Consider the following 27,045-nt stretch of genomic DNA (forward strand, 5'->3'; position numbering starts at 1 on the left):
TATAATGTTAGAAAACTGTCTCCAACCACAGACTCACAGTGGTTTAGTTATGAGAGAATCAAGCTGCAAGCTAATGACCATCATTACACTCCTGGATGCTGTAGTTTTCCACTTTCTTTAAAAAAAAGCCAGTGTTATGTATTTCATGTATACATGAGAGTTATCTGTTCATTCAGGGATGCCCTTAACCTTTTGCCAATCCAAAGTGATATGCATTGGGAGCTTTCGTTGATCGGATGCCCCTATCAGCAGGATGACATCTTTTGTCAATGCCTTCCAAAACTGTTACAAATCACTGTTACAAAAATAAAAGCATTCTCTGCTTTTACACAGTTATGGTTAAGGTTTGGTTAAGTTTAGGCACAAACACAACTTGGTTAGGTTTAAGGAAAGTTCATTGTTTGGGTTAATGTAACTTTCTTTTGGGTTATATAACTTTCGCTGAGCAGTGGCAACAGCTGCCTCCACAGCCACAGGCAGTCAACACAGGATGCTGGCGCATTAAATTCTGTTGGGCTCTGAGTCATCTCCTACATCATCTTAATAAAAATCAGCAATCATGCTGTCCACCCATATCAAGACAGCATACAGCTAATCTGATTACCGTGACCAAAAACATATGAGCCCATAACAGTTGTGTGCTAAAATGTAGTTGCTAGGAGCTAGCTGCCTTTACACTGACTACTCAAGCCATGGCAACAGGCAGTCAGTGCGTCACCGATCATGTGAATATGTTCCCTCTAACGTTACGATCCACATCATCTTCACACGCCATGGAAACTCAATCGAGATCACTTAATCATGTGTAATAATTACTGTAGTCATTTATGTTTGCAATTATAGATTTTATTTTTGTGATGATAGATGTGTTTCAAAAAATAATCGTGTCTGAGATAGTGTATGGAGTCAGGGGGCGGAGTGTAAATGAGGCCAAACTCTCATGTCATGAGGACTGAAGGATGGCGACACCATTTGTTCTGGGAAGTGATGTAAGTTAGTCGAAGACAAAGAAACATTTGTTTATAGGAAGATAACATGTAAAGCTGAGGGAGTGTTCAGAGTTTAATATCCACCCTTGGAGGAGTTGCAAATACAGCATAAAAGTGTGCATTCAGAAAGTTGCTTCTTTGGTTTATTGTACGCTGTAAACCTACTATATCACTCATTTGATTGTGAGTGTTCATTAACTGATTTATTGAACAGTGTGGAAGGCGACCTGAGCTCATCTGGCCCAAGTGAGGTCCTTTTCTACCACAATAGTTAAGGTATGAATACAGTCTGAGGGCTGGTAGTCGGGAACTTAGCTCTGTTGATTGCAAGGCAGGTTACATATTGATGAGATAACGAGATAATGAGCTAACGAGCAACCGTACCGGTGAATTACGTAATTCATCGAAGGGGCTGATGAATGAAAGAAAGCAATTGGGATGCAGTTTGCTATAAAGGTGGTTACTATTAGTGGTAACATTACGACAAAAATAAACCCGGTCATGGAAGACTATGAGGTCGTTTGTGTAACTTAGTGTTAAATATGCTTCAGCTGAATAAAATCAACTCTTCTGACATTGGGATATTGAATTGCAGCCACAAATAGCAATGACAGAAAAATATCATTCCCAGACCAAACTCCACTTCAGCACAGTAACCAATGCCCAACATGTTTCTTGCAGTCACCTTCATTTTTGTTCTTGCAAACCATGAATTGACTCATTACTGCCACCCACTGCTGTGGACTGGGTCATTGGTGTCTTTCTTTTTTATGTCAGAAACTTTGTTCACACCTTGTTGCTTGGGAGAACACAATGGTATCTCACAGCTGGCACTTTGGCTGGTGGACATACCCTACTATTTTATAAAAAGTACAATTTAATGGCCAAAACAACGGTGAAATTGATACATTATTTTTATTGCTTGTAAATGTAACTCTTGTTTTTTATGAGAAAGAATTTCTTTTCTTGGTCACCTGGAGGCAGACGAGATCTGCAACAAGCTGACAGACACAACCCATATATATTATCACTCCTTTAAAATATTCAATCTATTTTATCTCTGATTTTTAGTGTCTGCTGTTTGCTGCTGAGCAGGTAGTTTACATTGGGTTTTTCAGAGTTTTTCAATGAAGACAGCTGCCTGCTACTGCTGCTTGAAATTGAAATAGCTAAAAGTGTTTAAAAATCTCTGCAGAGCTGTTGGCTGATAATTTTATCACATTACATTCAATAAATTCAGTCATTTTTAATATACTTGATTAACTGGGCTCCAATTTGCCAGTTTACATCATGACAAGTTATTTTTTGTAACATTTTCTTCAAGGAATTATAGCATAATTGACATGGATAATGGCCTATGTACATGTTTAATGTAGTTACTGAAAAATGTACATACTGTATGTATGCACAACCCCAGGTGAGAGCCAGCTGATGGCAGGAGTCTCTGAAAGAGAACAGAATTCAGACTATACAATGTTCAGATCAACTTGAGTTTCTCTTTGTACGTGTGTGTGTGTATGTGTGTGTGTGTGTGTGTGTATATACTGTATGTATAGGAACTGGAAGTGTTTGAGCATAAGGCTGGTAATATAATTTTCTGTTATGACATACAAATGCCATGAACACACCAAAACCAACAATGTATTAGTCCAACTCTCAAAGCTTTTTGACTTCCCTGCCCTGTATGTGGCTCTCATCCCCAAGCCCATTGGTTCTTACTGGAGATGCAAATTTTAAAAATGGGTCAAAATATATAGTCTTATTCTTAAAAAGCCTCATTCATTTCTTAAAACAGCTGGACACTGTAGTTTTTATCAAATGTTACTCAAACAGGATGAGATAGTGTTCTCATATGGGACCATTTTCACGGGTGGACTAATCCATATTTGGTGCTCTGGTGAGTACTTAGTGCAGCAAGACAGTCTATGTCAAAATAAACTACGGTGTCTGTGTTCATGGTAATGAAGGAACATGTAACCCAGTGCAACAATTTGGCTCACTGATGTGTTTTTAATATTTTCTGGACAACAATGGAGCTCTACAGCACAGAGGAAAAAGAAATATCCGGCTTTAATACTCAGTTGGCGGATACGTTCATTGTTGGTTTTGATGTCTTCATGGGATTTATTGACAATAAGAAATATATATAACTGAGTGACAGGAGGTAAGATTTCATTGATTCATTTTTCTCATCCACATTTCCATATTCTGGGCTGTAATATGTGTCTCTAACTTTTAGCGTAACCACACAGAGTGATGATCTGTTCAGATAACAGTACCACTCTCAGTGTGTGTTTCCTCTGTTTTTGGGGGCATTTATTTGATACACTAGGGTAGAAAAAGTCATTTCACTGGACTGTTGTGATCCTATTTTCAGATAAACCACATAGCTGCATATGTGCACAATTTAGAAAATACGTTTGTTTTATATAACCCACTGAAATGACCCCTGACATTTCAAGTAAAAGAGAGACAGACATGAAAGGCTTTTTTCTGTTTATTTCACTGGAGTTATAAACAAAAACTATTAATGTTTTCACAAAAAGCTATTTAATTTCAGTCGTCTTGAATATTTGAATCACACCTTCATAATGAAATCAGAGACTTTAACATTTATTAAATATCCAACATATTCACTTATATCTACAGTAAATGAGCAATGTTGGTAAAAAGTCCATCAGGTCATACACCATCAAAATTTGCAATTCTAGGTGTGTGAAAAAGAGTCTGTGATTCTGTATCACTGAAACATAAAAATCATAAAATGTCTAATACACTTATAATAACCACAATATTAACCAGTTATTGTTGGGGAAATATAGATAAAATCTGAATTTAAGTCGATTTAATCATGTCCTGGTGATAAAATGGAAAAATTCTGAATATATAATTTTGTCAATATCATCAAAAGTAATCAATTCCCTCATGAAGCCATCCATGAATGTTTATAACCAACAGCCTACTTTCTACATTCCTGCTTAGTGCCCTTAGATGCTCTGTAGTTTATTTCAAAACTCTACTTTCACTGCAGTTTCTAAATCCCTCATCCAGCATGCATTGAAACCCATTTTCACCTCAACCTCTACATGTGGATAATATTAAGTTATAATTTAAAATATTAATTAAACAGTAAACATACAAAACAGAAACTACCAATCCTATTTGAAACATGACAGAAGCATAAATTATAGGACTCGATATTTGTAATTTTGGATGATAGAGGAATGTAAGAAATTCATCACTTCTGGTACATTACAAAAAAGGAATGTTAACAAATCCAAAGTTTGAAATAATGACAGTAAAACTATAGTTGACAACAACATCTCATGATTAGGTCCTTACTCCCAAAAACAAAACCAGCTGTGAGTGTTTGTATGTGCTGATAGATGTAGCAGACGTTGAAGGCTGAACTACATGTTTGATTCACTGTGAGCACGTTTATCATTTTCAAAATCACTATCCTGGGAGATGAGCTTGTACGGTTTCTTCCTTTCCTTCTCCTCCAGCACTGAGTTTCCCATCTCCACATCTCTGCTGCGGAGCTCGTGTCGAGACAAGAACTCAACGATGCCGGCCCCGATCGAATCCCCCAAAACATTAGTGGTGGTACGCAGCCGGTCCCTATACCCCAGCAGAAAACAAAAAGAGAATAAATGAGAAAAAAGCGGGAAAACATTTTTGGTACACAGATAACTTAGTTGTATGCAACCGAAATGTGGTCAAATCATATTCACAAGTCACATAACAAAGCGATGATTAAGGTTTGAAAGATTAAAGTTTAAAGTCTAAGCTGTGTTACTGAAAATAAAAATTCAAATTTGTCTGTCATAATTGCTTCATACTTATAATATCCATCCATCCATCCATCCATCCATCCATTTTCTACCGCTGAGCTGGAGTCGGGTCACAGTGGCAGCAGGTTAATCAAGGTAGCCCAGACGTCACTCTCCCAAGAAACGTTTTCTAGTTACTGCTGAGGGACCCCAAGGTGTTCCCAGGCTCGATGAAATATATAGTCTCTACAGCGTGTTTTGGGTATACCCCGCGGTCTCCTACCAGTTGCACGTGCCTGAAAAACCAATGGAAGGTGCCCAGGACACGTCCTAACCAGATGCCCAAGCCATGTCAACTGGCTCCTTTCGACGCGAAGGAGCAGAAGCTCTACTTCAAGCTCCCTCCGGATGTCTGAGCTCCTAACCCTATCTATAAGGGCAAGCCCAGCCACCTTACAGAGGAAAGCCATTTCAGCTGCTCAAATCTGCGATCTCAATCTTTCGGTCTCTACCCAAAACTCACGACCATAGGTGAGGGTTGGAACGTAGATTGACTGGTAAATTGAAAGTTTTGCTTTCTGTCTCAACTACCTCTTTACCACAAAGTGTAAATGGGATTTTGTTGATTTTGAAGCGTAAATCGGATTTTTTTCATTCCAGTAGCCTCTGTAACTCAGTACACTCTCCCATGGAGGGTTTATTTTACAGGTCTTTTTGAAAAAATTGGACATGTTCCTGGGGGTGAGGATCCATATTCATTCTTAAAGTTTTGTTTGGCACTTTATGCCTTAATTATATGGCAGTTGTATAGAGATGACAGGAAATGAGGGACAGAGATGCAACAAGGTTCCTGGATGGATTTGAACTGGGGACGCTGCAGTTCCTGGTTGGTGTCTTAACTCCTAAACCATTGGGGGCCTCCCTGTGATCCATATTCAAAGAGAAATATGTATCTGTTACAACACCGCTATTAAAAATGTAATTAAAAACTATTAAAAAAACTATTATCACAACAAAGTTAAAGGAATAGCGTAAGATTTTGGGGAATACAGTTATTCACTTGCCAAGAGTCAGATGAGAAGATTGATGCCACTCTCATGTCTGTACACTAACTATGAAGCTACAGCCAGCACATCATTAGCTTAGCATAGCATAAAGACTGAAAATGTGGGTAGTGCCTGCGTAGAGTGTGCAGGAGGCAGGATAGAAATGTCATCAACATGCCCACTCGCTCGCTTTGAATTCTCTTTACAATGACCGGCTCAATCCACACATTGGCTCAATCGGACATTACACAAACTTTTCACTACTGAACTGGTAGGGTAAAGACCATTTAATATCCAGTCCAACTGATTCGGACATTTTCGTTCTCACATACAGCTCCTCCAGGTAATATCTAATTAAGTTCAGAGTTGCATTGCATTTGTGAAAGCAGCTTACATTAGACCAGACTTATTTAAACCTCCTTTATGAAACTTAATTTTCTGAAAGTAAGCCTGATTCTCTGGAGTAAACCTGGCTTAACTGGTAATCTTGCTTTATGAAAACACTCCTCTGGTTTAGAACACACACACTTTTGTTAGAGGCTATACTTTCTTCTATTCAGTCTGATCAGGGCCTGGGTTAGCAAAACTTCATGACAACAGGCCATTCATATTTGGTCCATCCTAGTTAAAGGAGAGAAGGGTTTCTTCTTATTACCCCAGTTAGCTGAGTAATTTCTAATTGAAATGATTAATTTGGGAAACCTAATTATGTTTCTATGTTAAAACTCATTGCAAAAAATATTCAATACAAAACGGAAGATGTAGAACATGCCTCCAGGGAGACAGGAGAAGTGTGTCACTAGGTGGTAGTAGATACAGCGCTGCTTTTGACATTTAAAACGACAGAGATGATTCATGTAGGGATGTGAGATACAGTTACAGTACTTCATAGAACAATGTGTCACAAATTTGTGTTTGAATGGATATTATACTCTATTATTCTTCACAGGTTTATAATACAGCAAGCTACTCACAGAAACCAATCAACTGCAATGATAAGAGTGATGTCATCAGTAGGAAGTCCAACAGAGGTTAGTACAATCACCATGGTGACCAGGCCTGCCTGAGGGATGCCAGCAGCTCCAATACTGGCTGCAGTTGCTGTAATACTTGATTGAAGAGAAACGCATAAACAGATTAAACAATACCTGTTATTGCTGAGACTTTTCTTCTTGATAACAACAAGTCTTGGCTATTATTCTCCTCTTTTTTTAAATTCCTACCTTATGGTGATGATCTGACCAAAGTTCATCTCCATATTGTTGACCTGAGCAATGAAGATGGCTGCCAGCGCTTCATACAGAGCTGTTCCGTCCATGTTGATGGTGGCACCCACAGGCAGCACAAAACGTGTGATTCGCTTATCAATTCTGTTGTTTTCCTCCAGGCATTTGAAGGTAACAGGGAGGGTGGCTGAGCTGGGAGATGAAAGAATGGAAACAGGCTAAAGAAAAAACAGTTTGAAGGAACAGTCTTACATTTTAGGAAATATGCTTTACCGATAGAAATTATGAATCATTTTTCTTGAATCGTTTCTTTCAGCTCAGTTCAAAGATTTTTAGATACTGAACATTCAAATGAACTTCAGTGTACATATATCATTAAGAAATCATATTCTTAATGCTGCGATGTTTGGTGCTGAAGGTTAATAGCTACTGATTCAGTCAGTGACAATGGTGCTTCAGTGTCGTCCGTTCAGTTTAATATTTGTTTTGACATGTACTGAACACCTCTAATATCCATGTTTGCATTAGACTCATTCAAACAAAAAATTGTGTTCTTCACTGTGTGTTGTCTGGTTCATGTTTAGCTTAGCTCAACACAGACTGGAAACAAGAGGAAACAGCTTCCAACAGCTCCAATGTTTTTTATTAGATTAAATGTTGCCAGAATTTTGCTAAAATCCTGGTGAGGCATGGGTAGTGATGTAAAGGTGAACCCATACATATTTGAAAACTAATACAGCACTCACTTGGGCAAGTAATGCTAACTTTAGTAACTAATACTACTTCTGGCCCCAGCCAATCGAGTTCCTGAGGCCTTGAACTGTTTTACTTAGTGAAATAAGACATAACAGCTTTTTTGAAACTACAAAATTCAGAAGCCTGCCACCATAGAAATGGGCGTAATGTTGTAATTGTTCAAACTGGGACAACAGGGAATGCTTTCAAAATGTCTCAAAATTATTCGCAGTCTTACACTCCAAAAGTGACCAGTAAGTGAAGTAATCGTGTGACCGATGAAAAAAGAGAACTTGAGAAAGAAGTTCAAACCCTATGTACTTTCACTGTTTGGAGGCAAACCCCACAGTTCTGACATCTGCAGGGGCCCTGTGTGACAATCCAACAAGCATACTGACAATTTTAGCAAACAGGACAGGTTCAAGTCAAAGTTAAAAAGTTAAAAGGTCTATTTTTCAACTTTTGACAGAGCTAGGCTAATTGTTTTCACCTGCTTCCAGTCTTTGTGCTAAAAACTGCGCTAGATGCTATTCTAACTCTAAGTTTGAATGCAAACAGGTATAGTTCCCCTAAATGCTAAGCTGTTTGTTTCAGGGAATAATTGTGATTCATTTGTTGAAATGTGGTAGTGTTGGACACAACTCACCTGGAGGAGGTTCCTAGGGCTGTTACCAGAGCTTGCAGGAGCCCAGCAATGAAAATAAAGGGGTTCTGCCGAGTGATGACAAAATAAAGAGTGGGAAGGATAAGAACAGCATGGATCATTAAGCCGATGATGACTGTGATGGTATACATGCCCAGCTGGCCGCCCATCTGTGTCAGATCATCCATCTCCACAATCTTTCCTGCTATGAGGAAAAGGATACCAATAGGAGCATACCTGACAAGAGGAGAGGAACAGTGAGTTATTGAACAAGTGTGATGGTAACATTTGTTCAACAGGAAACACCTTCCTTGAAAGTGAAGCCTTACCACATGATGATGGCAACCAGGCGCATGATCGCCTCATTGAGGCTGTCGAAGAAATCCCTCAGGAGCTGGCCCTGCTCCTTCATATTGCCAATTATTAGACCAAAGCACATGGAGAAGACCACCAGCCCGAGGGCATTGACCCCATTCACCTGACCCGGCACTGGGATCACTTCCTCCCGGGTGATCTCCATCACCTCCTGGGTGCCATTAGTTGAGTTGAAGAGGGTGTCATTCACTGTCACTGTCACATGGACTGCTCGTTTTCCATATTTGGTTTTGAACTGGAGAATGACAGAGTTAAAGTAATGAGGTTGTACCAGTGGAGTTCAGCAAGGCTGAAACAGACCACTGTACTAGACTCAACCTTCAGAACCAGGTAGAAGTACTTTGTGTTACACTACTGTTTCATAAATGTTCTACTGGGGACTGGGGCAAAAAAATTCCTAGTAGCTTTAATGGCCCCCTGACCTTTGCTGTAGTGGCACCATCAGGTCAAAAAGGAAATGGGTGTTGGTCAAAAACCAGAAACCCTTGACCAACACTTTGGTTTTCTGTCAAGGATTTCTGGTTTCTGGTGACCTAAAAGCCTTTCCTATAGCACTACTCCCAGGTCAACCTCTTCTTTTTCAATAAGAGATCAAAGTGGATTATGAATTTTGCTAGGATATTCATGGCCCTCAGGGAATTTATCTACTGGTGATCATTAACTGGTGCTCTTCCCCAACAGGGCATAGGGATATTGACATATTTATGCTGGGTTTTTGTTCATTTTCAAGGCAGACTGAGATTGGATCCAGGCCTAAAATTAATATGAATAATGACAATGCATACTGACTTGGTTGTAATGGTCAATATATTTGTCATACACTGTGCAACTTTTTTCAGTTCAGTACACATTATTGAACCAGTTAATTCACTCTTATGTGCTCGACACAGTCTAAATTGAGTTAATTATGGAATATAAATTGCAAGTTGAATCTTTAAAACTGAGGCAGTGTGTTGGTTGTGCACTATGGTCTGAACTATGCAAGTCAAATTACCCTTGGCTAGGATCATTGTTATGGCAAAAATTAGACACCAGAGATGTCAGAGCCTCACATATTCTATCATTAAGATCCCTGTTTGGTAGCAATATAATGTTTAGTTTTTCAAAATAAATTATATATATAAATTATTATTATAATAAATTATTATTATATAAAGCTACACTATTTTTTTTAATCAAATTAACTAAGTGTGATGATAAAGGTGCTGCTCTTTGTGATGAACCTACAGAGAATAGTCACTCAACTTTGCAGTTAGCCTCAGCTCTGCAGGTTCTATTCAATTTTGGATAATTTTGCTTTTCAGGGTTGCATATATTCCAGTCTTATCAACCTTGTTTCCTTGTTTACTGTACGCTGCCTGCCCAGCGCCAAAGAGCAGACAAAGAGCCAGATATTTTCCCAAGGACTTGGTGGAAACTAAACCACGGCTAAAAAAGATGACATATATATTCATCAAGTGGTCAAAAAAATGACTTCAAACAAATGCTAATGTTGCTCTGTGTCTGCTCGAAGTGTAAATAGGTAAATGTTTGCTAACACCAGCCAACCTGTTGTGACTTGCTAGCTACCTACTGTAACTGAGACTAGACTGAGAATATAAAGACTGGTGTGGGTAAGGGAGATTTTTACAGTCTTCAGTTTTTCAGGGAATCTGCATTGTGGAAGGTGTGGAGAGGTAGATTGGTCAAGGGTCTGCACCTTAGTGTCTGAGTGTATGTCTGTCAGGAGAAATGAGCTAAATGGTAAGGGCAGGGAGACAAAGAGAGAGTTTTGGGACTATTGCTTTGTGATCAAGTTGGGTCTTCTCTGAAAATGTTTTTTTGGTTGGGCAGGGGCATACTTGAATTAGGTTGGGTCAGCCCAGAGCTAATTTTCAGGCCCAATGTTCCAACCATAGCCTTTCCTCTAGTACACCATTTGGATAAAATTTCCACTTGTGCACAAGTGAAAAAAGTCAGACTAAAAAGGGCAGATTGTTGAGCCCATTCATGCTCTTCAGAGGATAAACTCTATGTAAAATATCAACTTTGCTGTCTACTTTTGCTAGATATGACATGATCTTAAAGGCAGAGCATCATTACATTTGTTTAGAACACTCAGGCTGCCAAGGGTTGTAAAGAATAGTAAAAAGGTCTGTATGTTGTTAGATCCATTATTTCGTGGGGTGTAATGAACACTGCAGAGCTATGATATACTTGCCAAAAGATTACCTGTTGTAAGACTTCATGGGTGCAAATTAGTGCAGATTTAGTAAATAGGTAATTGTAAAGCTCACCTGCTGTGTGCAGGCTTGGACCAAGTTTGGTGGAAACATATTTCTGAAATGAGAAATCACAGTGATTAAGAGATGATGTTGGCCATTTACTGTAAAACATTATGAATATCATTGTTCTCACTTCCTTACTTATATGCAGGCTACCTGATCAGATCTAAGAAGGCATCAGCAGGACTGACTTGCTCTATTGTCTGCTGCTTTCCAAACTCATCTTTTGATCCTTTTCCTGGGTGGATGATGAGGACTATTATGATACCAATGAAGACTGCAATGAAGGTTGTGGTCATGTAGTAAATCACGGCTCTCATGCCCATCTTTCCTGAGGCTTTGCTGTCCAAAGCTGCCATTCCTAATAGACAGAAGGTGGAAATGCAGTTTATGTCTGAGTGTTAAGACATGTAAAAATATTCTTTACAAACAAGAAAGCTCTGTCGGCACCAATTCATGTGGTGAAGTTTTCTCTGTCCAGTGTGTTTCTTCTTAATCCTTAGGCATATTATGAATTAATTATGTAACTGTGTCAGGTAGTTCTTTACCACCACATATTCCATTAATATCTTTAAATAGACACTTTGGAGTGGATTATTATGTGTCCAGGCAATGGAGACTGTCAACAATTTTAAACAACAGCATTCACAAATTTTTGTTGAAGGTTTTCCTGTTATAAAATATTATGAAGCAAATTTTAGACATTTTGTGCTTGTGTGTTGGGCTATCAACTATTTTAGCACATTATGACTCATATGTATATGAGTTTAAAACAGTGATTAGCATCAAATGGTTTACAAGAGCAACTCTGCACTAAATCTTGTACAGAGGAAAGACATTGTTGCACACCCCAACCAAACCCAACTGTGATGCAGCATTGCACTATGAGGCACTGTGAAGAACTATACTTAATTGTGAAGGTGAGAAAAGACCGTGACAGAAGGGCCTGAGTGTAGTTAGTCACTCCTTAACATATACTCTAGAAAATCACAAAGACCTTGTATAAAAAATAACCAAGTTCCTCTCTTGAGGTAGACCTGTTAACAAACTCCTACTAGATTTTCTATGATTTTTGTGACATATTAAACAGACAATAAAGATTCAGTGTCTTTGCTGCTCGGAAACCCATTTTGAATCTATTAGTACTTTCACACATGCATTTCAACCCTGAACTTATCTAGAATTTACTTCGAGGAGCTGTATTTGAGAACACAAATGTAAAAATAAGTTGGACTGGACTTTTTAGAATTCACAGCAAGCGAATCGGATTGTTTCTATTACATTTCTAACATGTGATTGGCACAAAACCGGAAGAATACAAACATCCAAGGGTGTATATTGCTTTCCACTCTTTTGTTGATATTGCAGATATGTCTAGATACATGTAGTATGTATATAAACGCAAAAACAGTCATCATTACAGGTGAGTCGGTAGCCTCATCTGCCCGTTTCGATGTGCTGTAAACTGTTGTGTTGGGTTCTTTCACAGACAGTAAAGATACCCTTTACTAGAACATTATCGGTAGTTAAGTTTCCATGCGTGACTCACAGTTACACTTGTGCCAAGTAGCAGAGCATGTAACCCGGAACCATACTGAGCCCTCCCTATGACATAATCAACAAGTTAAATGACAAACTGATTGTATTACACCACATCCCCTTTAATTTAAGCTCAAAGTGAACCTTAGCTGTGGCCTCTGTTAAATTCAAATAACACACTGAGCAGTCACAATCCTCATTTTCTTTTTTTTTTTCAAATAACAAAATCACATTTCCACATTCCCATAACACTGCAGTCACTCATTTAAACTTAACATTTATGCCGGCCCCATACTGAAGGAATTTTAAATATCAAACATGACATTTACAAGATATACTGTATTTACGACATGAAATCCTGTAGTGTGAAAGGAACAGTGATGGAATATTGAGCAGAAACCCGCAAAAGCCAATGAGAGCGAGCTGACTAGGAAGCGTCACCAACCGAATGTTGCGTACTAACAATAAAACTAACAAATAAACTAACCTCCAACACACGCTGCAAAATATATAAGCCGTGAATTCATCCATTGTTTTTTCATTTTGTTTTTCGGTGCAAAGCATAGCATACACAAGATGATGAAGGTCCGCGTCCATGTTTGTTTTGCTCTATAGTCACGCTTGATCACGCAAGTTTCTGTGAGATTACAAGTCCCTGGAATCGCCACTCCGAAATCGTTCAGTATAAATGCCAGGTGTTTGGTCCTGCGTTTTAACTGAATTGTCTGTGTGTGTGTGTGTGTGTGTGTGTGTTCTAACTATTAAAATATTAAAAATAAGCTAAATCTGTTGTTATGTCTGTGGTCTCCCATGTTTTTAAAATCGGTTAAGATTTGAAAATCCTATAGTGTGCACCAAGCCTAAGACTACGTTTACCTCCCTCAATAAACTATATAAACAGTTGGACTTTTTTTTTTGTTCAGTATCACAGGTTAAGTCTCTGTAGTTTTGTTATTTCTCTATTTCTCATGATGCCAGGTGTGCTCTGAGATTTTGTTGCTGGAGTCCCTTAAACTGCTTGTTAGGTGTCCACTTCCGGTAGGTAATCATGTTGATTCTCACCCTGAAACTCTGGTGCGTGAGGTGGTGACGATTCCTCCTCCTCCTTCCCCCGTGTGGTCCGCTGACCAGGTAAAACCGTGGGCTGTGGTGTATGGATCTCACTGTGCCCTGTGCTTTTCCATTAGAGATCCAAACCTGGTCTACAGGTGACAGCTTTGCAAGATCCCTTGCTCTGTGCCTCCTATTGAAACATTTTGCATCCATCCATCTTTTCACCCTCTGCTTATGATGGAGTGTTTGCAGGTCTGGGAGAGCCGGCTGCAATCTATGTTTATATACTGTATCACGTTTCTTTTTGGGACAAAATATGTTTTAAATCGTTTTTTAACTGTATCATATCGCTGGCAACGCTCCCTCGTTAAGTCCAGCCCTTGTAGCATGTTGTCAGTCTCATTCCTCATGCAGTATAATAGTGTATTTACTTGTTTAGCATCAGAAGAATTGTTCAAATTACTTGCCAAGCTGAAATGCTTGAATGTACTAATCCACTTCACCCACAAGGTTTCTGGTGTTTAAATGTTGAAAGTCGACGTCAGAGGTGCCGGGGAATGGTGGGCTGCCTGCGAGCTTGTCGGCTCGTCTTCTGTGCGTTTTTGTGTGTGTATGTGTGTTTGTGTGTGTTTCTTGCCGTGCATCGTCTTTCCTCTGGTATGTAGGTCAAAGCAGCTCTGCTTCCGACACCATGTTGTGTTGGGTTCTTTCACAAGACAATAAAAACTACTTTGAGTTAAACTTACAGAGTTGAACAATCAGCAGTTAAGCAGGGACGCTGGATGTCAGTCAGAGTTTGGGGCGCTAGCATTGACTGATGTTAGATAGCTGCTGCTGCTCTGATCTCTCCACCTCAGGGTTGCTTGAGTGACAGGAGTCTGCCGCTGCCAGCAGGGAGACGACTGTGTTCAGTATGGACTTTTGCTGTTTGGCTTTACAGCCATTATTAAAGAAATCAGATATTATTTTTTGAGACATAATGAAGTGCGGTAGTGATACCTAACCCATCATTACTGTTCAGTAATATCTGTGATCCTTCGTGCCTAGCTACATGTTGCTCTGCGTTTGTGCATTAGATACACAGAAAAAACATTGAATGTTCTAAAACGAAATCAACTATAATAATAAAATAAAAAAGGGTGGATTTCAACCACTTAATGAATTACCATCTTTAATAGACTGCTTATGATCAAAAAAATAAAAGTTTTTTATTGATTTGTTTAGTGAAATTTTTTGTCTTGCAGTTACAGTCCCCTGCCAATAGGGGATGCGGCACCCCCTTCAGGACCCCTACTACCCTTCAGTTAAGTTTCCATGCGTGACTCACAGTTACACTTCAGCCAAGTAACAGAGCCTGTAACTCAGACCCATACTAAGCCTGTCCCATGACATCATCAACAGGTTAAATGCCAAATTGATTACATTACACCACATAAACAAAACACTGCGATTCCCGCAGCATACTTTTTGCATCATGTCGTGCCTCATATGAGGCAACATATGAGAAAGTGGCTTATGACCCACAAATGCTGCTTAAGTGCCACCTCAGCTGATCGTCTGTTACTGTTTATGGATCTCAGTGATTGTCAGTGAAAACTTCCAAAGAGGCAGAATGAATAATATTGGGCGGGATTAATTATTTTGAATGTCTAGTGTTTTGGAAGTTTGCAGAGTCAATGGTAGGTGGTTGGCAGTTTCAAGGCTTGGATGGGCAAGAAACTGTCCCAGTTGAATCCCTACAAAAGATGAGCAACCATACAAAATATTGGGTTTTTGAAAAAATGGCAAAAACGTAAGGACAGAAGTTAACTAAGATTTCCGAGGTGCATTTCAGTGGAAACAGCCTGTATTGCTGCAAACCGAAAATTATGTTACATGTGTAGCTAACTGCAAGCTGAACCCAAAGATTAAGTTTTGTAGAAATCCGATAACACAATCTGCAGCCTAAATCTTTCAGTTTTAAATTCTGGGTCAATTTTTGATGAAGTCAGCAACTACGGGGCAATGTTTTGTTCCCTCCTGACAGATGAGGTGTTATCTACAGCTATGAATCCAGGAGTCTTCCTAGAGTACTTGGAAAGTTGTAAATATGTTGGCACTGAACACATCAATAAAATGTTCACTGACAATACATTTCAGATGTTTTCCACCAAAATTACTACCGTATTAATAAACTTGTAATAATAATTAAATCAAATTAAATGAAATACTTTTGTTGTTTTAACCACAGATAAGACTTAGGATGCGAGCCATGGGCTCTTGTGTGCCAGTCATGCGCTTTGTATTCCCACTATCCCCCAACCATTTCGCACTTTACTCATTCAAAAAACTGTTGCCTCTGTAGTGAGCAAATATGCTTACCACCATAGTGTAATTGGGACAACAGTTGAGTCATATATATAGTTTTTTTCTAGGAGACAGAGTTATCCAAGATTAATTACAAGATAGGAAATATGATGTCAAAACATACTGTATTGCTGCTACAGAACTTAATTTTAGCCACATTAGCTCCGTGGCTGTAGGGATGGCAAAGGTCGATGGTCATCTAGCATCGTCAACAGGTCAAAATGTGTGAAAAATTTGAGTTTGCTCATGGTAATGGATCTGTTGACATGTAAGCTCAGTAGCTGTTTTGATTTAGGATTTCTTATCCATGTCCGCTTGAAAGTTAGTCTGAAAGTTAATTTTTAATCTTGAAAAGAAATTAGCAGTGAGACCAAACCATCCTTAAATTAGCATTTCCAAGGTCAAGAATGAACTTACTTAATTTTCAGTAATGTTTCAGTATAGTCAAAACTTCAAGGAGGGTATGAAAACGAGTCCCTAAAAGGCTTATTTTAAAGTCATTATCATTTCTGTGTAAATCTGTGGTCAGTCCACTGCACGGTAACATACAAATAACACCACAGGATGGAGGATGGCATTAGTCCAAGTAGGTTTCATGTCATGTGTTTACTGTCAAACTGCACGGGTGTCATTTTAGATTGTGACCTCTTCAGATTGATATCAGATATTGTTCACAAAACACTGTTTGAACAGAAAAACAAAAAAATCAGATCTCATAAATAAATCACAATGTAGCATTAAAACTTGCTGTGTGAGTGGAACTGAAGCCATATGACAGAATTTTCCCCTGTCACAGCCACTTTGTTAGACCAATTTTTTTCTTTTTGACTGCACCCTTTTTGGCTGCTTAGTCACCATTTCATTTACGATTCACTTAAACAGCAGAGATGCAGTGTAGTGGCTGAGGAAGACATGAACCCAAAGTGACAACTGACCAAAAAGCTGAGAGATCAGATGAAGTAAGCATCAGAGATGCTTTGCTACAAGCAGAAACTGCAGGAGCTACTTATGGTGCGACAAGTTCCTCCTTTTGGTGGTATTGCTTGGTGGCAGGGTGGTCAGAGCAATGTTGGGAACCCCTTCTGCATCTTCAGCAGTATCTCAGGGTCACAAGCGTTTTGCCCCTTAGCCTTTATGCCTCGCCTGAGTGGGGCAGGGAAGACTGACTAGCCTTATCCTACAGAAGGGTTCCATCTGTGGGCTCTCATCAGCCACAACCATCTTGAACTGGTCTCGGCCTCTGCAGCAGTCTCCTCAGTGGCTTTCCTAAGTTGTTTGGATTTCAAACCAAACTTCTGCAAGAAAGAGCGCACTGATGTTGCTGAGAACCTGCGGCAGCCAACTTCCATGAGGAATACGGCTGCGTGCCACCCTTTGACAAAAGCCTCACTGATTAAGTCCAATTAAGGGGGGGGGGGGCTCTTGGCAGTCGTTCTTGCTGTAGGAGCCTTGTCACCTTCCCTTCGGAAGTAGATAACTTCAGATGGTGATGCCTGGTGTTTTCATGGCTTTGACCCTCTGCAGGTCCTTCCATTTGGGGATTTCTGTAAGGACCTTGTCATGCCTGTATCTGTGTCGGCCTTTTCCCAGTTCTTTAGGATATCCAGTCAAGATGTTATTCAGGGTGCAGATAGTTGCTCCACATTGCTTGCAGGATAGATCTTCTACTTTGCCCCAGATCTTTAGGTTGTTTGGGGTTGGTAAGAAGTCGGCCACAGTGCACAGGAGGAAGGTCAACTCACCCTAGTCGGTACCCCAGAGTTCCTTCCAGGACTGTGATCTCTCAAGAGCCTGATCCCAAAGCATCCGCTGCCCCTTACTGACGAGCCCTGCCACTTTCATGCAGAAGTTCTCTTCCGCTGCCTCTCAGACCCTCTGCACCATGAGACCTCTCTTGCCTTTGGCATTGGCCTTGCTCCATAGCTTGGTGTCCTGGTTTTTCCAGTAGGCTTCTGCTTCTTTCACTGCTTGCTGGGGCTTCCACTTCCTGCCACACTTGCTGGTCTCGTTAGCGTGTCTGACTTGCCCATCCTTATACAGTAGCACTGTGCTGGCTGCTCTTGCCTTGGTGGCTTTGAATTCTTCCACAACTAATGAGCTGGAGGTCTATCTGTACAGGTTGACTGAGCTGATAATTGGGGGAACACCCAGCCACCTTTGCACAAATTTGCTGCCCAATCACTCCATTGCTTCCATTTGAGTCATGGGGAAGTCATTTAGCAGGAATAGCGATTGCAGTCTGGGTATGATGCCATACTGGAAAAACCACACGTTGAACTTTCCGAGCAGCTGGTTGTTATCAGTCACCTTGTACCAGGTGTTTATTTGAGCCATGGTGTCCTTGACGTTGCCGCTGACCTTCAGAGTGCTGTCATATTTCTTTCCAAGGAATCAGATTCCTTGTTCCTGGATTGTAAGAATCTTTGACCTTGGATAGTAAAGATGTTTTTGGACATCTTTCCCTTTCAGGATACTCAGGCTCCTAGATGTTCATGGGTTAAATTGCATCTGTATCCATGTCACCCTTTTTTCCAGCAATTTTAAGATTCACTGTGTTTTCCTGGATCGATGGAGTCGTTACAGTTATTTCGTCCATGAAAGCTCTGCAGGCTGGATGTCTTGTATAGTCATGTGCTTTTGGCCCTCTACATTGCATTCCTCCCAGCTTCCATGGCAGCTACAAACAGAGTGACAGATATTGTGCATCCCGCCATGATCACCTTCTCGAGCCTCTGCCATTTGGTGGTGAAATTTCCCACGGTGAACCTCATCTTCAGTAAATCCATGTGTGACGTCATGAGCTTGACTACTTCTGATGGTACTTGGTAGTGCTCTAATGCATACTGGATCAGCTGGTGTGGTACACTTGGGTAGGCTTTGGCAAGATCTAGCCATACAACTGAGAGTGTGCTGTTGTTACTCTTTGTCTGTTTGATGATCTGGATGACTAATAGGATGTTACTCTTCCGTCAATGATGGACCAGTATATTTTTCCTTCAACGTCTAGCAGGGAGATATCTCGTAACCGACTGAGTCTCAATGAGTTCAGTTCTTTGGAAACAAAGCAGCCCTCATGGAGTGTCCAAAGCCAGGGTTCCTGCTTCTTCTACCAGAGTGTCCGTAACTGCTTCGATAACCTCTTCAAAAGCTTAGGGCAGTTTTTGTAGAACTTGTAAGTGGTGCCGGATGGTCCTGGAGCAGATCCTGCTTGAGCTTTTTCCACTTCCGCCCTTATTTCATCAAGAGTGAAGTCTGCCATGTCAAAGCGGATGAGTGGTTTTAATGTCGGCAGCTGAAAAGGACAGTCACCGAGCTGAATATTTCTGCTTGGATCGCAAGTAGCTGCTACTACACTATCTTCCACTTCTTCCTTTAGAACATATCAGTCTCCCACGCTTTGGCTTTCCAAGAAGTTCAGCTGTGAAATAGAAAGGGGTTGTTAAAGAGGGCTTTCTTCTGCCGACCTTACTGTATCTGCCTTTTACGGATTGTCATCATCCTGCAAAGTTGGAGTAGTCTCTGCCACCTTTTCTTGAGCACCATTAGTTCTTTCCACAATTTTCTCCTCTGAACCTGTCTGCTACTTGGACCTGCTGGTAGCTTCACAGTTTTGCCTTCCTTCACACCAAAGGCATCTTGGTATGTCTGATGCACACCTTATACCATGGTCTTTAACTTCTTGGTTGCATCACCTTTCAAGATGTTGTCTAGGATGATACTCAAATATTCATCCAGTTGTGCCCATCTGAAATCTGTTCCTGGTGGTAAATTCAGCCGTGGTCTCTTCTCAAAGTCCTCTGGACTTTCAGATCCACCTCCTCTCCTTGTACTCTGAGCAGGTTGAGCAGAGAGGTCCAGGGCACTGTGGTTTGCCTCCTGGCCCTGGTCCTCCACCGACTGACAAGCAATGCTGATAAACTCAGAGATGACTATCATCTAATATCCACCATGTTCATAACACATGAACTTAAAAGACTACTGTAAAGCAACTATAACATAATTTTGAATAAACAGAACAAAGTGAATGTTAAAAAGTCCTATATCTATTGACAGATCAGTTACATGTACAGTATGACATTATGTGTGAATGTGTTGTACCTGTTATTAGACTGGAGATCAGTAAGGGCAGAACGAGCATCTGAAGCATTCTCATTAGCAGTTCTCCAGGGAAGGAGAAGTACTTTACTTCTCGATAGGTCATCTTATAGGGGCGGATTGCGAATCCCAGAACAATACCTGCAGAGAGAGCAACAGGATGTGCCTGTATATTATGTGTATGTGTGTCCACATTGTATTAACAAGCACTGACTGAATGAGGTCTGGGACATTTCCATTTAGCTTGCAAAGGCATACACACCTACAATAACTGCCCCAACTGTAAAGAGCACAAAGGCATTCTTCTTGAGGAAAGCCTGGACGTCCTCTTTGGAGATCTCCTCCACTTTCCTTTTAGCCTTCATGGTACGTATGTGAATGCCCTCCCTGATACGCTGCATCCTGCTGTAAGAAACCAACATATGTCGATTACTGAAAATGGAAGGTGCTGGACTCAACAGCAGGCTGGTGAACTCATGTCAAGCTCAGCTGAGTGCAGTATTTATCAAGGAATATTTAGGTTTAAAGGAATAGTATGGATCTTTTAAAGTTTGCCTTAATACAATACTCATGTCTATATGTATATTGAAAGAGTTAAGTTGCTGTAATTATCCCTGTTTTTAATACTGGCTGTGAAGTGATCCCTTACAATGTGAGATAGAGGACATAGTGGACAAAATCAACAGTCCTTCGTCTGGGCCAAAACACATTCTAAAGTTCATCTGAACTGACTAAAATTAATTTTCATTCCTTTTAGTGCAAAATTCCCTCTTTAGGTTTGCATTGACAGCATTTCTTTGCTGAGCCTGTGGAGGGATAATTCATGGTAGACATGGTATGTTTCTGGAACCACTCTACTACCCAAGGTTTGCTCAGACAGAATGTTAAATGAATTTTTGCCTTGCTGTAGTGGGTGTTCAGACAGAAATTATTCCCTGTGTTAAAAGTTCAAGGGGCTGTGGTGATGCATGTTTTTTAAGGTACCAGTGAGATGATGACCAATGATCTAGGAAGTCCAGTTTGATTAGTAGATCCCTGACTTTAAAAGTTTAACCAATGCCCAAATGCTATGGTGCTTTATAATATTAAGAGGAAGGATTTTACTGTTCTGGAAAGTTACATCGGCAGTCATTTTATCTTTCATTGTGAAAACTGCAAGGTAAACAGTAGAAATACGGCACATAGTAATCACCCAGGAATGTGCCCTTAAGTGGATTTGATTGTCCAACACAGCACCTTGCCAGATGATGTCACATAACTCTGATGAAAGCTGAGCCAGCTTCAGCTTTTTTGCTGGATTTTTATGTCAGAGCCCTCTGTGTTGGCCCGATTTAAATGAATGACTGGGCTGCGTTCAGCTAGCTCAATTACTTTGGTGAACCATTTTTGTTGATGCAGTTCCCACCCCATGGAATAGCGCGGTTTGACAGAGTTGGATGGAACCACCAAAACAACACAGAGATTGGAAGACTGGAACTTTTATTGTGAACAAAAAGAGAAGCTTGGTTTGTGTACCCTGGTTGTCATGAATAGTCCAACAATAGAAACTGTGTGTACAGTTTATGTGATGGCCACAAGGGCGCACTAGTCCATTACTTTCCATCATTCATCCTCCACTGGAATTAATTACTTCTGGTCTTTGGTAATCTGAAAATGCTTGAAGTTGTACATGCGTTGTAATATTGACCTGAATGTGGACTATATGTGAAATTAAATTTTTGGGCTTTATTTGGATGATCCCAAAGAAACTGGCAATGAGCATATTAATTTAATTGATTTCCTTTGAGTAATTAAGAAAGGACAAAGATGAGACATGTAGCTGTCCACGTGACATAAATTCAGTGGCTCAGAGTTGCGTGTGCGAGGGAGCCCATTTTACTATCCCTCCACTGCTGCTCAGCAAGGACACAGTCAGGAGAAACACAAAGAAGTAAATTCTTGCTAAAATGACTTTAACTTTGGAGGAAACCCACTTTATTGGTCTAGCTCAGACAACTGAAGCCTGACTTTAGCTTCAGCTAAACTTTAGAAAGCTTTTTTGCTGAGAACGAAGACTGTGGATTTCATCCCCTATCTCTTTCATATACATTTAAGTCACAAGTATGAACAAAAGGATCAATTACATTGACCAATAACTCTTTACATGTTTGAATGGGTATGTGAGTATTGTATTAACATAGACTTGAAAAAATACAAACACAGCCTTTAATATGCACACGTTACTTAGATTTTCATCTTAGATTTAACTATAAACAAAAATTTATGAAATAAAGGTTTTGTTTTACATTTAATCTCAAGTAGAACATGATATGACATTATGAAAATTTACTCTACTACAAATGCTCTATTTAAAGGGTCAGTTCATCTCAATAAAAACATATTTTTTCCATTACCTCTCATGGCTTCTAGTCATGGTGATAGTTTTGGCTTTATTTGCCCAGATTTTGAAATAATTGTGTCAGAGATTTTCACTATCGAGTTTTCAATTTTTGCCATTTTAATTTTTCACTGTTGTGGACGCTATAAATGACATTCCATTCACACCCATTGTATTGGGGTGGAGGCAGATGTTCAAGAGGCAGATATCTCAAAACCTGGAGAAATAAAACCAAAATTATCTGCATATTATTTTTCCTAATTTAGGTGAACTAATCCATTAATATCCATATTTTCATCTTCTTTTACCATCTTCAACTGATCATATAGTATATTTTATTCCTCCTTTCTATGGAAAAGTCAGCCATGGATACAATAACTATTAGATTAATCCAATTCTTTGCTATACAGGAAAACATTGTCATCACCTTATCTATCACCCAGTGCAATTAAAACAACTAGTGATCCCAGACATGTTACTACAGAACAAAAAGAGAGGTTGTTCATCACATACCTCTTTGGACTGGTGTTTGCTCTTCAGTTAACACTGTTGATGGTTGACGTGGCAGGCCTTTGAAGCAGCAGCAGAGCAGGGTAAGAAGTGCAGGAGTTTTGTTGGAGCTTCTGGGATTCAGGAGGACAGAGTGACTGGGAGATGAAACTCTAAAATGAAGCACTCTGAGTGTACAGGAAAGAGTGCTCTCCTGCAACTACTGTAATTGGAAACAATGGGAGGGGAGACGAAGAGACGAAGAAGAGAGACAGAAAGAGGGAGGGAGCGAGACTAAGAGGACAAATTAGAAAATGGTCCTCCCATAATAACACTGTTAGCCCTGTGACACAGTTTCAGGTAAAACCCAGATGTATAAAAAACTTTGTTGAGAGATGTTATGAAAATAATCATTGAATTATTTGCTTGGGGAACGATCCATCTAAAATAAGATTACTTACTCACCTCTCATCTCATCCTCTCCTATTTTCTTTTTCTCATCTCAGATCTTCCTTGCTATCCTTTGTATTCTTAAAATTTTTACTTGCTGTAATTGATTCTTTACATTGTAGAGACACATAAAGAATTGTTTCTGGCGTAAAACATGAACCAAGTCCAATTGATATGTATCATCTCACTTGGGACGTGTTATAGTTTAAAGTAATTCCACAGAGTAAATGACACACCACAATTAGCAGAAAAAAGTAGAACTCTGCTGTAATAAGTGACCTCACTGTATGGAAAAATATTCCCTGGTGATGTTGAATATAATTAGTGAAGAATACCCCTCAAATCAGGTCACATACCCTTTTACAAACACTATTCCCCAGTCACTGTCACTCTAATGAATGAGAAATCTCTTTAGACATTTGTTAGCAATGCAAACAACCTCAGAGGGGCCTACTTGTGTCAGTACTTGTACATTATAAATTATAAATAAATTTAAAATGTATTATTTCTCATTCTGCCTGTTTACATCTAAAAATGAGTTAAAGATGAGCTGTGAAGAGCTAAAACAATTTATAATCAAATCCCAATTATCTAATTTTTTATGTCCACATATCCACAACAGGAATATGCTCTGTTTGAGGAAGACACTATATTTCAATGATAACATCGGAGACCAGTTGTTGTAGGAAGTATTTGGAGGCTCTCCTTGTGTAAAAGTAAAAATACCATAATGTAAGAGCGCCTGCCCCGCATTCACAATTATACTTAAAGCTGCACTATTCAATATTTTTGTAGTAACACTGGATGAAATGACCATGTGTCATGTGAAAGGGGTCACTCGCACTGAGAAACCCACAGAGGACTATTATCCAACTCTGTATTTTCTCTCGGCTGTATGAGGTGTTATAGCGTCTTTTAGCTCATTGTGTTGGTTTTTCAGTGTGCAAATTCAACTCTCATCAACCTTGTTTCACTAAAAAAAGCTCTAAAAAGCCACTGTACCCGACCTAGAAAACAGTGGACAGACACATTTAGAGACCAGCTGGTGAACATGATGGGAGCATTTAACAGCTGAAGAGCGAGATATTTCCCTTGGGAGTTGCTAGAGACCAAAAACAGAGTTAAAAGAGAGGGAATACTGGACTTGTTGGGTGGTTGTGGTTATGCGATTCTTATCTGTGCAATGATGTCGATGGAAGTGTGCTGTTACACGCTGTACTGGAATCAAATTCCATCAGCTTAGCTGTGTGATTTAATTTAATGACCTGATTACATTTCAAGCTCCACTTTTGTCTATAATGTTTTTATTGTACGATTCAGTGATTATAGAGCCACTGGGCATTTAGATGACTAATATCATATATACTGTTAGATGGGGGTGAAACTCTATTTATTTCAGTTTTAATGAGTGAAAAGTCTATGGTTAGGAACACTGTAAAGGGTGAAAAACTGACTGCAAAAATGAATGAGTGCAGCATATCCTCATATTCACATTTCTAATCTTAAAACACTGAATATTAACCGAACAATCAAGGTATTCAGCCCTTGAATACCTTGAAAAACACTGCAGTATGTTGACTCCTCCACTCCCCTCTCCCTAGGAGTGCGTTCTTTCACAGGCTTTTTATCTTATACGCAAATAACTGCAGAAAAGTTGTGTTGAAATTTTCTGATGACTCACTGTCAGTCTCTTGCATGATAACAAATCTGAACATGGACCAGTTGCTGATGACGTGTAATGAGTTTTATTCAAAGGTAAATGATCCACACAGTAATGACGGTCAAACCTGCCTGAATGGAGAGTTTATATAGTATTTTAATGGTCAAAAGTCTGCAACAAATTTGTAAATAATCAAATCTCCAAAACCATCTGAAAGGTGGTGAACCGGGGGGCTTCACTATTTTACTTCCCATTATTTTATTGCAGTTAATTTAGTTTTTCTCTTAATTGTGTTTTTAAATTTTGTTTTAATGCATATATATGTATGTAAAGCAATTTGAAATGACTTATGATGAATAAAGATGCCACAGAGAAGCCTGGTACAAAAATTTGATTTTGACTCAAGGCCCCTCTAAAAGACAGGACCTTAACATTGGATAAAAATGCAGGATGTCCATGAGTTTATATTGTGCTTTAGCAGTGCAAATTTCTGAATAACTTTGAAATGAATCAAATAACCAAAAACCAGTTCACAGGCAGTGGACTTGGGGCTTTTAGGGACCCTAGGGCCTGAAGAACGCCTGACCCAGTGACTCATAGTACACGTAGGATGTGCTTTGTCATGGCATCAGTTTGTGACTGTGTACAGAGTTAACCCAGCATGATTCCAGGCATGAGGTTTTCTGAAGTTGTTCAGATTCAAGTCCTCATAAGGTGTTGTTGTCAGTGTGTGCTCATAAAACATTCCTTTATTTAAAAACTTCAAAACTTTCATCAATATTAACCAAACTTAATAGCAGCAAAGCAGTCAAATATAGCTGAAAATTACAGGTATAACTTTAAATAAAGCTTGGTAATTTTTGTCAAGTTTGCCAGACCATTTGAGCTAATTGCCAACCCTTATATTCTAATTTATAACAGATATGAGATATTATTATATCAGGCTCATTGCCTGATTTAATTGTATCACACTGAACACTATAGCAAATTTCTTAAACCCAAGAGAAATTACCAGACATGTATGCAGTTTCCTTGCTGTTCAACTGCCAAGGACTAATGCGTCTCATACTTTTCTCTGGACCCCCACAAGTTTAACCGGTCTTATGAGGATATTCTGACCTCTACTGGCTTCAGATTCATTTATTGATAGTATGATTCAGTGATAGTTGCAGGTCATAGTAGTTAATTTATTTAAAACTATTTAAAATGATTTATAACTAAATTAAAGTGGTTGTGTCCCCTCTGACTGCTGCATGGGGCTGGGTCCCGCTTCAGTGGAGGGCCATGGTCCCATATTTCTTGTAATATCTTCTGTTGCCATATAGAACAGATTAGGCACTGTCCTTTATTTTTTTCCCCCCTTCACTTTCACACATTTTTTCCATTTAGTGAGCAATGCAAATGCAAAGCAGTTACTATTTAAGTGCACATCAAACACAACTCTCTAAATGTAGTAACAAAATGAGCTGTGCCAGTTCACCTGAAAGAAATTTTTAAAAATGCAAGTGTATTTGGGCTCAGGGTCATAGCTTCTATTGAGGACAGTAACATCATGGCTTCTGTATTTTTTTATTTATTTATGTATTCATTTTTTTAGGGGGATTACTGGATTCAGCAACTTGGGGGCAATTCACTTTCCACAATTTAAAAGAAAACACAGTGACACAGTGGGTATTTTATAGGCTATTTACAATATATTTTCACTCGACATGTAGATGTGACTTAAGGCAAGTACATAAATTAATATCTAACACTTTGAGTGTTTCCCAAACAGAATTCCAAGTGGACTGGGCTTTGAAACAGCATTTGGACCTTCTGTTGCATATTGGGAAATAACATTTATAGAAAATATATTCTAACAATTATTTGAATAAACAAGATATTAAATATTAAAAGAATTAAACCAGCTTATTTACCACACAAAGCTGGCACGAACTCCGTGATTTCCCCACTCTTTCGTGTGCCTCTGAACGCATCACGATCAC

At 39.4% G+C, this 27,045-nt stretch overlaps 1 protein-coding gene across 2 annotated transcripts; it reads right to left on the reverse strand.

Moving 5' to 3' along the window:
- Positions 1 to 4,152: 4,152 nt before the first annotated feature.
- Positions 4,153 to 27,002, reverse strand: LOC120806328 (excitatory amino acid transporter 1-like). 2 transcript variants are annotated; one of them, XM_040157365.1, is made up of 11 exons: positions 26,977 to 27,002; positions 22,975 to 23,084; positions 20,347 to 20,489; positions 20,088 to 20,225; positions 11,208 to 11,412; positions 11,064 to 11,106; positions 8,742 to 9,022; positions 8,416 to 8,649; positions 7,032 to 7,226; positions 6,783 to 6,917; positions 4,153 to 4,610 (listed from the first exon to the last, which is right to left on the reverse strand). In XM_040157365.1, exons 3-11 carry the CDS (start codon positions 20,483 to 20,485, stop codon positions 4,400 to 4,402), a joined length of 1,581 nt encoding a protein of 526 aa, XP_040013299.1. In that variant the 5' UTR covers positions 20,486 to 20,489; positions 22,975 to 23,084; positions 26,977 to 27,002; the 3' UTR covers positions 4,153 to 4,399. The 2 variants fall into 2 exon arrangements, with proteins under 2 accessions (XP_040013299.1, XP_040013298.1); XM_040157364.1 differs by lacking the exons at positions 20,088 to 20,225; positions 20,347 to 20,489; positions 22,975 to 23,084; positions 26,977 to 27,002 and adding an exon at positions 14,390 to 14,428.
- Between the last annotated feature and the right edge of the window lie 43 nt (positions 27,003 to 27,045).

Source organism: Xiphias gladius, chromosome 20, assembly GCF_016859285.1.
Source record: "Xiphias gladius isolate SHS-SW01 ecotype Sanya breed wild chromosome 20, ASM1685928v1, whole genome shotgun sequence".
Classification (NCBI taxonomy): Eukaryota; Metazoa; Chordata; class Actinopteri; order Istiophoriformes; family Xiphiidae; genus Xiphias; species Xiphias gladius.

Coding starts and splice junctions, on each gene's coding strand:
- LOC120806328 (XM_040157365.1), bottom strand. CDS start 20,485: ATGCAGCGTATCAGGGAGGGCATTCACATACGTACCATGAAGGCTAAA. Junction 20,226..20,346: donor AGTTGGGGCAGTTATTGTAG/GTGTGTATGCCT, acceptor CTCTCTCTGCAG/GTATTGTTCTGGGATTCGCA. Junction 4,611..6,782: donor ATTGCAGTTGATTGGTTTCT/GTGAGTAGCTTG, acceptor GCTGGGGTATAG/GGACCGGCTGCGTACCACCA.